This window comes from Alosa pseudoharengus, unplaced genomic scaffold (assembly GCF_046254945.1).
Source record: "Alosa pseudoharengus isolate Yale_2024_CS ecotype anadromous, Long Island Sound unplaced genomic scaffold, YU_APseudo_1.1 YU_APseudo_1.1_scf_1, whole genome shotgun sequence".
NCBI classification, from domain to species: domain Eukaryota; kingdom Metazoa; phylum Chordata; class Actinopteri; order Clupeiformes; family Clupeidae; genus Alosa; species Alosa pseudoharengus.
In genome coordinates, this window is record NW_027468564.1 from 47,059,639 (window position 1) to 47,072,066 (window position 12,428).

Consider the following 12,428-nt stretch of genomic DNA (forward strand, 5'->3'; position numbering starts at 1 on the left):
CCTCCTCCAACACTCCAAGATTCTCCACTGACCACATATCACTCACATCACCTCCACCCTCCTCTTCCTCCTCCTGACATTCCCCACTGACCAGATAGCACTCACAACACCTCCAGCTCCTCCTCCACCCATTGGCCGAACAACAAAAGCAGCCACAGTGCCATTCAGCCAGGCTGGCACCACGCCAAGCTTTCAGGCTCAAGGCACTGGCGAAGAGCGAAGGACTTGATTTCTCTCTTTGCTTCTCCACTTTTTATAATTATAATTTCCGTCCACATTTTCAGTAGCATTTTTGATTGTGAGCGCTGGGTTGTATTTTGTGCAACTGAACAAGGGCGTGAGGGGCTGAGAGTCTAATCTAACTGCACGGAAGTCAATAACAGGACTGAGCACAGGGAAGATGCATTGGACCATAAGAGACAAAAGTGGCAACTTTTTCCACATTTTCCTAACTCTGATTGCAAGATTCTGTACAACAACCAGAAACTAATTTTCAGAGATAAACTTTCAGAGAGATTGAAGAAGCTGAAAGAAGACAAAAGCAACAAGAACAGTAAGAAACACACCACCGACGACACATACGAGACACAAACTGCCACGGAGTTGTAAACATGCTTGTGTGCTGGTAAACACAGGCATCTGTAATTGTAATTGGTACTTTGGTAACTTGCTGGCCCCCACCAGGAAAACAGATTGCAATTATCGCTTAGCAGTTAGCGCCCCAGACGTACAGCGGTTTGGGTCCTGCTGCGGCACATGGTGTCGAGCGAAGGCGGCATGGCAGCAACCGCAGCGGCACACAATCACCGCGTGATCGTCAAAGCGCCTTGTGTGTGTCCAATCAGCGGAAGTCAATGCATCAATCAGCAATCATCGATGTCTCCGCAGGGCGAGACTTTGCTGCACAGCGTGGGATGCTCAAACACGAGAAGATGGATAAGCTGTTTGTGTCATGGGAGTGTTTGTGTGTGTGTGTGTGTGTGTGTATCTGTGTGTGTTTATTGGGGCATTTTCTCCTGCTCCTACACCCATTTCTGGCCACACTCTTAAACAGTTAAAAGTGTTATAGCCCTTTGAACATCACTCATCTGGCCAGCAGCTTTATAGCAAGACCCTGAAGATGCTTTAACAAAGAGACATGATGCAAAGGATTGACTGCACAGCAATTAAGTAGCCACTACACCTCCATTATGTCTTTAGCATCTCATTAAAAGTACATCAAAGTACACATTATGTTCTTGAGCATATCCATTTGTAGACAGCACACTTCGTTTTAAGGAGCATCAAAGATGCTGTTATTTCTAGAATAGATAAATATTATGTTTACTTGGTGACAGCTGTCACTGAAAAAGAAAACTAAGAAATGGACTTTAATGCATCCATCAATGCAATGGAACACAATTCCCTTAACCAGTCAGGAAACATCCAATTATTTTGTGAGGGCAGCACGCTGCTGGTCCCAACGTGTGTCCACATACATACACACACACACACACTTACAGCACATACCTAATGCTATCTGTCACTATAGAACGGTGTTGACTCTGGGGAAGAAGAGAGGGTGGATCTGTAAGCATGATGTTAATGACTTCAGCAGGTTGCCAGATGAGAGAGAAATCCCTCACGCTGCCGTACGGCGCTGTCTCTTTGAATCACCTCACCCGTCATCCCAGATGGCACCATCACCATTACGGCACAGTGCCACCCCGGCTCACCAACCAATCCACGGCTGACTCAATGTTTCATGCCGGCGATGCAACACTCCACCATTAATGACGATGGCATGTTTTTAATGTCGGAGAAGAGAACCATCATGAATATGTGATTAAGTGTGCTTTGAATTATTCACTGTCATCATTATTCACTGCAATCACCATGAATCTCTTTCTCTCTCTCTTTCTCTCACTCTCTGGAGCATGTTTTTTTATCTTTTCTTTTTGTGGTTGTTAATTACAATAAGCTGCAGCTTAAAGTAGAGAGCTACCATGCACGTCTCACAAACTCTCCTTATTTGGTGCCGACTGTTCCTCTTTCTGGAGACAGTAGACAACAACATCGTCTAAGTAAATAAACTGCTGCTCACGCAACATTACCCGAGTAAAGTTCATCTCCAGCAGCCACCTCTTACTTTTCCTCCCTCCAGCCTGATAACTTGGCAGAGCTGGCCTGTACAGTATGTACAGAGGAGACGCTCCAGGGCCTGGCGTGGCTGTGAACTGTCCCTGCTCCAGCTGGATTTGGTGGGGGTGAGGGCTGTTGAACCGGTGCCCTCGTCAGTGGTGGCATCCATCAGTGGTGCCCATTACGTCATCCCTCCCCAATTCTCCGCGTATGCTCCCGTGCTGGCAGAGCCTGCCACTTGTGCTGTGCCGCCACGCCGATGACATAATCCCGAGGCCGTCACCGTGGCAACACACACTTCTGTGAAGAGTGCAAGCTCAAATTGGTGATGTGAGGAGGGGAAGGGGGGCTACTCACCGGGAGAAATAAGAATGATGAGTCATGTACTCTCTCTCTCTATCTATCTCTCTTTCTCGCTCTCTCTATCTCTCTCTGTGTGAGATTCACTCATTGTGCGACATACTCCTATTCAATATTTTTCCCCTTTCTTTTATTTTTTTGCACTTCTTCTCTTTTGCATTTTCTAAACTGTGTAATTTACTTATCCAGATATATATTTTAACATTTCTTTTAATTTATTTACCTTTACTTTATTACACATCATTGGACAAAAAAAGAGAGTTTTCCTGCCGCTGGAGACATCTCTTAGCTGAGCATACTGGTCGCCATATGTGTGAAACCCGGAGGAGAGACCATCACTCTTTCATATCGCTTACTTTCGCGGTTTTATACATTAGGAGGAAGGATGTAAAAATCATATACGCCCTTTTTCAGTTTTAATTTGGCTACTTTCATATAACAGACAAAATATGTTTTAGTAGTCGAAATAGGACGAAGTAGTACGAATATGCAAGCTCATCACAGATGTATGATAGATGGGCATATTCATGTTGAGACAGGGGAGACTTTACTGTGATGAATGAAAGGACTTTACTGCTTCATAAGAGCAATGTTTTCCAATGTTTTATCAATGTTTTCCAATGTTTTACCTCCCTGTAGTCCAAAGGAGGGACACACCACATATAATACACACGTGTGGTGCATCTACCTTAAACACTGCATGGCAGCAAAACAGCCAATTACCATCATGCTCCCAACCCACAGCCAAAAGGGAAGCAGAGGATAATTGTGCACACTGGGAAATGCTTTCTTTCTCTCTTTCTTTCTCTCTCTCTCTCTCTTTCTCTGTCTCTCTCCCTCCCCCTTTTTTGTTACTCACAAGAACTCAACGTACACAAATTATCCCTGACTGCCTGCAGAGCTTAGCTATTAAACATGATGAACACCTGAAAAGCCTGACTCTGAGAATGTGTGGCCGTGTGAAGTTTAAAATAACCACAGCGGTGATGGGGCTAGCATCAAATTCACTGCCAAATGACGTAAAAATGAAAAGTATCCTGCCAGTATGTTCTTTGTTGCTTTACTGTCTATCACTTCCCCCTTTTCCTAAGCATGTAGTTAAAGTGCTTTAATCTGCTGTTTATTGCTTAAATCTTGGCTTTCTCTGATAGTAAAGTGTTAAGGAACAAAAGTAAGAAAAGTAACTGATTACACTGTCATAAACAAAGGTTTTGAAACAAACAGGCACTGACAATATAAAAAAAGAGTTCAACCCCCATGAAAATAATCATTGTTTTCTTGTCTGAAAATATATCTAAACATATGTGTCCAATTAGTATTCTCATTGTAAACATTTTCTGAAGGTTAAATAAGCTGTCAATCTATTCAAATTATAAATGAATCAATCAAAAACTAAAATATCCTGTTTGAATAAATAGTAATACAACACACTGCAACAGTCAGGACAATCTCATAAAATGACACCCCACATACACACTATAATACAAAGTGGCCTTTGGGGCAGAACAAAACATTCAGGACACAATCATGTCAGTTGACCGATCCCCTTTCAGGACACATGTCAGTTGACCGTTCCCCATTGTCCCTGGAGCAACTTGGGGTTAAGTGCCTTGCTCAAGGGCACAACTGTGGAAGCCGGAAATTGAACCTGCCACTTTTCAGGCTACTGCATGCTAGCCCAGGTCCTTAGCCACTACGCTACCACCGCCTCAACCACACACGACCACACAAATCACTCAGCTACACACTTCAACTACATCACCTATGACATATGACATATCACATATCAACAAAAACACATATCAATATATCAACTTATTTCCTATACAACTTCTAAACTACACACTACAACAGCCAGGACAATCTCTTCACACAATCTTGAGTGTCAATGCCTTGCAGGGTCACATATAATAATATAGAATCTATAGAAGTTATCTATAGATTTCCAGCAACTCTCTCCCATCGCTTCCCCCCATCTTTGTGCCATGTTCTAGATGAGTGTGGACATACGCCTCAATTCATGTTAGAAACCATCTCGCTCTTACAGAGATGGACTACATAAATGATTACGATGTACATCCTAGACTAGGATGGCCAACATTTATTTCCAAGTACCAGTGCATGTTCCCATGTCTTAGGCTGTGACATTTTCCAGTCAGAGTCAGAGGGTACTGGGGGGACTGATGTAGATATTGGACTCGGGCTCCCACTAGAAGCTCACTTGGGCTTCCGCAGAGAAAAGTGTGCACTCGCTGAACTGGAAATAGATCAATAGGAAAAGCATCTGTTTACTGACAGAGAGCTACGGCACAGGAGCAAAGCTGGGGGGCTACTGCAGTCCTCAGTAGCTTATGCACTTAAGTGGCGTCCTGCTGAGAGAATATTTTGCGATTGAAAAGGGAGAAGGCACAGGGGGAGCTACATGGTCAAACTTTTAAATGTCTCTAAAAATAGTGAAGTTTATTTTTCAATGACTTGACCAATTTCAAATGAAGAAAGTGGAGGTTTTCAGATGTATTCAGTTTTTTTTTTCCAGTTTTATGAAATCTAAGAGCAAGACAAACAGCTATCATTTCTTAGGTTGGACATTTGATGTGAAAACATGCAGTAGTATATCAAAACATACATCAAACATAACAACGACTTATCAACAACGACTGGCCAGTTGTGACCTATACTAGGCATTAAAGTCAGTAAGACGAATATGAACACATTCTCAATGCATCCCCTCTCCTTCTCAATAGGTGGAAAGTCTGCCTCATTAAAAAAATACATATTGTATGCTATATAAAGGCAGGCTAGGAATTTTAACCCTGGTGAAGTTTATTTTAGCTGTTGGTGTGTTTTAACCGCTGTTAGCTTAGCTGTTAAATGATCAACTAAGCTAGAACATTATCCTTTTCACATATAGTATAGCCTACATACGTATGTCTCATGAGCATTACTGTACAATGCGAGATAAAAAGGAGAAGAAGACATGTGACTAACGCACGTCACCATTACACATGCATGCATGCGAATTAAGCATGTAGGCTTATGCATGCACATTCCTGTTTTATTCATGAACAAAATTCACTGTATGAAATTATTCGATCTGAGAGTGAGACGCAGATTATTGTGCTAAACAAAGTATAAGACTATGAAGACGTTATCACTACTGGAGAAGTATTTTCTCTCTTTTTCTCTCTCTCTCTCGCGAATTTCATCACATTTCCACAACAGATATCCTTGTTTGAGGGTAAAATATGTAAGAAAGAGGGGGTTTTCCAACAAGGAATAAAGGAAGATACACAAAGCTGTTTCTTTGTTATGGAGACATTTAACCTTCTGCAGCCTACTCTTTCCTATAAGAGGCATGCTTGTGGGTCAGTGATCGTCCATATGACACATATAAGCAGACACACAGACACACACACACACACACACACACACACACACATAATGGTAGAACCACAGGCAAAAGTTCTCATATAGTCACAGCTGTGCATGTGTATATATTAAAAAAGCAGGCAATGGCAACCAAACAATGAAGCCAATGCTGAAGTTGGGAGAAAAAACAGCAGTACCTTGAACGTCCATATGGGGTGGCTCCAAAACTTATTTACTTACAGCCTGGTGCAAAAATGGTTTTGGGCCCTAAAATTAGTTTCCCTGTCGTTGTGTCATCGTTTAGACTTTTCAAAAGTTAGTGAGTAACAGACACTGTACTATCCAAAAATAGTAATAATCTCTCAAATAGAAAAATTACTGGAAATCTTAGTCACTTTTAAACGTGATGCTAGCAGGCGAGATGCAAATGGTCTAATCTGATTCAATGATCTACTATATACTAGGCTGGAGCTAAAAGTGGTATCGCCAGACTCAGAGAACAGCTGGATGAACTGGAGAAAGGTAAAAATCAATTGTTTAACTCAAGTGGTGGTGAAAAATAAGTGTAATTTCCCAAATAGTGGAATATCCCTTTAAGAACTTCTGCAGCAATATATGTGTGTGACACGACAAAATGAGTCACAAGTCGCATATTCTAATTCTGAGATGCAGGCTAATTACTTCAAAAACCATTGAAGATCTTGATTTTTCTTTTTTAGTGTTATATGAATGAAGTCCCTAAGTTTCATAGTCAAGACAAGAACGTAAAGTTACAAAAATGTATATTCAAGTGGGCAAATCCTACATGTACCTGCCTATAAACTGTAACCTCAAACGTGATTTTCTCTGTTTTTCGACTGGAAAAAGATGGTGGGATGCCGTAATTCAAATGCTGTATCTTGACAACGATTCACGATATGACTTTGACCAGGATATCGTTTTAAAGCTTACTGTGTCCTCTGTCCAAGATCTCAATTATGAATTCACTGTGAGTCATTTTGCCAAATCGGGTCACACTCTGGAAAAAAATAAATAAGAGATCACTGCACATTTTTCTGATGTCATCCTATGGTTGCTGAATGACATTCAAATGAGTTGACGGTCATATTCAAATTTGCAGTGGTCTCTTAATTTTGAATATGACCATCAACTCATTGGAATGTCACTCAGCAACTATAGGATGACATCAGAAAAATGTGCAGTGGTCTCTTCATTTTTTTCCAGAGCTGTATGCCAGCTCATACATTGTGGCTGGTAAAAAAAATAATCGGGGAGATGAAGAGATTGTATAAAATTCAGCATTGTGAAGGGGTAACACTGCTGTGTCCCTCTGTGTTGGACATCAGCTAAATTCAATTTGACCACAAGCTTTCATACTTTCTCCTCTGACGACCAACTACGGAGAAAATGGATTGTGAATATACAGTAAGAGACAACCATATCATAGCTCACTACAGCCGCACATATGGGGCAAACAACCTCCCCAGTCCCCATTCTCTCCTGTCTGGATCTTCATTCCCTTCACAACACTGAAATCCAAACTATTTCTTCACCTTCTCAATCACTTCTTTTTCAGTTTACTGCTATGAAGCAAATATAAAAGCTATTACTATAAACTACTATGCTACTACATCTAGAACTAGAACTATAGCCTACTTATTATATCAATCTTTTCTGTCATTCAAACCTACCTGTGGTAGGCTACCACACAAAACACAGCTGACGTTCCACCAGAAGTGTATGAGCTTTCTAAAGGACAATTGTCTACTTGATTAAAGTCTAAAGATTAAGGAATAAAAGCCAACAATACAATGCCACATCCCTCTGTGTCAGTGACATGCCTGTAATAGAATATGTAACATCTCAACTGTTCTAGCTCATGACATATTAACAAGGTGCATGAATGTGGCCATGACCATGTGAGCACTAGTGCAGTCACATCTTAGGTGAACCTGTCAATCAACCAGAGGTGAACCTGTCAATCAAACAGAGGTGGAAACCTCTGGCTTCAGAAGGTACAAGTCCTACCATGTGTTGTTCTACCTGTGCACTTCACATGCACTGCAAAAACTACTTATCTAACTAAATCTAACCAGGTGTTATTCATCTTATATCAAGATCAAACAATCTAGTTGGTATTGTTTTCAGTATAAAGAGCCTTACCTTACTCTCTCATAAAATCATTTGACTTAATTTAAGTATAGTTCAACTTATCTTAAGATGTCTCATCCTAAAAACAAGCCAATTTGTCTGTCAGTGCATTGAGCAAATTTGTCTTGATAAGAAAGAAGTCCTTAAAATAAGTCAAAGCCTTCTAAAATTAAGTCAAAATGGTATTTTGAGGGTGTGCTTGGTAAGTCTCTTCATACTAGAAACAATACCAAATAGATTTTTTGATCTAAATATAAGATGAATAACACTTGATTAGATTTTATTTTTTGCAGTATGTGTGATTTCACTCATTACCTAGCACTAGCATCTACCGGGCTGATGAATTGTGTTCATTATGTATCTGGTAGTCAAGGTTTTCCACCTCTGCAATTACGTGTATAAATCAATTAAAGAGATGCCTTCTGCCCTGCAAAGCCAAAGCGCAGTATTACGAAGTATGAAAATTCCAAACTAAGAAAAACAGCACTGTTGTTTGTCTTTCACACTGTATTTTAGCAGATACTGTAACATGATGGTTCTCTATACAGCAATGACATAACAAATTGACTTGCAGTTGGACTTAGTTGCCTTGTGACATGCAGCTCAAATGCTTATAACTCCTCAAAAGTCATGGCTCACATGCCACAGAGCAGCTTCACAGATAAAAGCTTTAATTTAATGCTACTTGAGACACTTGAACACATTGTCAACTGAACCAGAGTTGCCTCCAACCACAGTCTTAATTCAATGTGATGTGGCCTGCACACTACACTAACTTTAGACTTGAACTTTTGAACGCTGGGCGGTGTAAATCAAGCACCCAACTAGGAGCCTGAGCTCAGTGAATCACTCACGGGGAGCTCAGAATGCTTCAGCGGCTGCTGTGATCGCTGAAATGAAACAGGCCTCCACTCAAGAGACAAAAGGCCCATGTGCTGAGTGTGTGCATTTGCATAGAATAGATATCAAGATGAATATTTCAGGTCCATAGAGATATACAGTATGTCCCATTGTTGAGTTTAAGTCTTTGTGAAAAGACTGTCTTCTTGGACATGCTCCGAGAGTCGTGGCAATGATCATTTTGAAACTTGACATTAGACCTTGAGCAAATACAGCTCGACGGTTGGGACTGGAGCTAAACTGGAGCTGTTCATGACATGATCTGGTGTTTCGCTCCTCTTAATAACCTGACTAAGCCAGCCCGCTGGCATAATTAAAGTATAATTAATTTGTTTGTGACCCTATTGTCATCATCGTTGTCACGACTGTTGTGGTTATCCTCCCTCTGATGTCAAACAACCCACAGCTCTTAAGAGCCTCCTGGGTAGAATTAACAGGATGTGACTGCATCATAGTTTTGTTGTGACTCACTTAAAAAGCACCAAGGACCCCGAAAAAAGACACACAACCCCCAATTTGTTTCCTCTGAGTCTTCTCTCAATGATCAACAGGTCAGGGCGATGATAGTGGTGAGTCACCAAGACAGCGTGGTGTGCCAGAAGGTGCTATCGGAGCTTCTATCATCCTCCGTTGCTTTCCCCTGAGAGAGGGGACCCCCACTGCCACACACAAACTGCCCACCGCATCGCAACGTGGGCTCGACCCGCTCGTAAATCACTCCCCGGTTTAATGAGGCTGCAGTTCTACCCAGAGGGGATTCCTCGCCGGTCCTCTCCAACAGAATCTTGTTCAATTACAAACTCATGAGAAGTTGTGTCCAGGTTCATAAGGGCAGCGGGGTAAGGTGAAGCAACGGTGGATGCTTCCCGAAACTTTCGAAATAATCTGTTGTGCAACTGTCAAGGGCTACAAACCAAACACATTGCCTCTCTGAAGATTGTGCACCCACATGCACTGATTCCAAACAGGCAAAAACAGTGTCAATAAATGTAACCAAAGAAGAGTGTAATTGCACTGGCAAGGAAAAACATGAGTGAAAACATAAGACCACACTTTGCTAGAAGTGTGAGTACAGAGACACAAATGTACACACACACACACACACACACACACACACACACACATCTCTCTGATATCTCACAGGGTATTGGGGGTGGGGGTGGGGTGGGGGGTATTATGTGAAATTAACTAAATGAGTTCTGAGTGAGAAACAGGAACAGCGGGAGAAGAGAACGAGTAATCAACAGACACGGCACCCTCCAGAGAGCAGGAGAAAGGGAGAGAGGGACAGGGAGAGGGAGAGAGAGAGCGAGAGAGAGAGGGAGAGAGGGAGAGGGAGAGAGAGAGATCGAGAGAGAGAGAGAGGGAAAGAGAGAGAGGGAGGGAGAGGAAGAAAGAAATAAAGAAAGAGAGAGAGCAAGAGAGGGGTGGTAATGTTTGATGATTGTGTGTCACTCAGCACAAACAGGATATACCTGGACACACACACACACAACTATAAAACAACAAGAACACACACACTGGAGCATGCACACACAGTATTTGCAGCATTATGTGTATGCCCACACACTCTCCTGACTACATAAATACATACACATGCAAACAAAAGATGGAAATGCAAATGTGCACTTAGTGAAGTAACCTAAGGCAAAACCCTCTGCAGTAAGTGCTTCACCTAACTCACACATTACACAGGCAACAAAGGCCAGCTTTACCAGCCTCTTAATACTAAACCTCAGACACATACTGCATCCTCTAAAACCACTACAGCAGTTAGCCCAGAGAGGACTGGGGCGGTTAGTATTCTAAAATCTTTGGCTAGCCCCTGCATCGACGACGCAGGCTTAGAGGTGTGGCTCCGATCTAAATCAGGAGATAGGGCCTTCCCTGGAGTGCTGGCTCACTTGACCTTTGACCTCTGCCCCTAGCTATATTCGGCAGGGTGACTTTGGTGGAGTGGGTCTAGGAGGAGACTGAGGACTGCGTGGTTTTATTAATGAGGCCACCGTGTGCTGTGGAGCAATCACCTGGCTTTAGTTTAAAAAAATAAAATAAAAAAATACAGTAGCAATGTGGCAGTAACATTAAATCGCATGAACATATTAATCGTCTTCCTCAAGGTAAAAGGAAAAGGTTGACACAATAGCATCATGACACACACGTGTACAAGACAGTAAACTCCATAAGGATGATTGAAGAACTGTATGTCTAAATAGCCTGTCTTCACTTGAGCGTAAGATTCATTACATTACTTTACATTTGGCTGACACATTTTTAGCCAAAGTGACTTACATATGTCAACTATATTACAAGGGATTACATTGTCTACGGAGCAACTTGGGGTTAAGTGCCTTGCTCAAGGGCACAACGGTGGAAGCCGGGAATTGAACCGACAACTTTCAGGCTACTGCACGCTAGCCCAGTTCCTTAACCGCTACACTACCACCGCCCCGATATTCATAAATGGACATGGAGACGGATGTGAGTAGCCTAATCAAGATTGATTGGCTGATGTTGGGAAGGCTCAGAACTGCCCTCAGCAGGTGTAGCATGAATTTCCCCTAGGGATCAATAAAGTATCTATCTATCTATCTATCTATCTATCTAGCAGAGCTACAGAAAGAGGTGGTTGATGGAAGTTGTGAAAAGGCACATCAATGTAGAATTCTATACTGACTCCCATCTCTCTAGTCTCTGAACTCCAAGACTCTTGCAGCCATTAAAGGGTTCCTCATGTTTATGAAGTCCACCTGGTAATCTACAGAAGTATGTTACTAATACTATGGTTATGGTTGATAGCCTACTTATACTACTGGATGTGCTCAGTATCTAATGTATATTAAATGAATCAATCATTGTATGTCAATGTAAATATGTGATACTGTGTAGGTTCTACAGCACACCTTCACCGGTGACACAGCTGCAGTGAAGCTAGGAGTCCAAGGAGTTCTAAGAGTGTCCTAGAAAAAACTTTTTTATTGTCCCCATTATGTAGCTGTATGAGTCTTTCCTCTTCTGTGAGTGTACTATCCTCACCTGGAGATGTGCAGTTCTTCTGCTCATCCTGCTCCTCTGTGCTATTGTAGTCATCTGAGATGTACAGCAGTCTCCTACCAATGCCCCGGTCAGCGCCGTGGGACGTGAAGCTGGACACGTCATAACCTAAGAAACAGGAAAACGCAAGGAAAGCTCAAATACACACACTTGTAGCACTTATACCACAGACTGGCACTTGCTCTGGAGTTGTCTTTATTTCTATTTTGAACGAACTGGAAGAAAAAACTTTTTTATATCACTATAGAAATATTATTTGTTTTATAAATAGCCTACCCAGGTTGACCTCTTCATCTAATGTGACTTTTGAAGGTCACATCTTGAATAAAAATGTATTATTAATATTATGTATTATTATTAATATTGTTTTAATGTATTCAAGGTCATAAAAAAAGATTTCCTATTTTGGCAGATGGGTTGTGGTGATGGTTAACTTAGCCCCTTCAAATGCTGTCAAGTAATATTATATAATA

At 41.7% G+C, this 12,428-nt stretch overlaps 1 protein-coding gene across 1 annotated transcript in view; it reads right to left on the reverse strand.

Annotated features, from left to right (window-relative positions):
• LOC143130747 (sodium/potassium/calcium exchanger 3-like) overlaps nucleotides 1-12,428 on the reverse strand; it is a 40,454-nt gene that overhangs the window by 26,682 nt on the left and 1,344 nt on the right. The window contains exon 2 of the mRNA XM_076290007.1: nucleotides 11,938-12,063. Within this exon, the coding sequence (XP_076146122.1) occupies nucleotides 11,938-12,063 (126 nt within the window). The remainder of the gene's footprint in view (nucleotides 1-11,937; nucleotides 12,064-12,428) is intronic.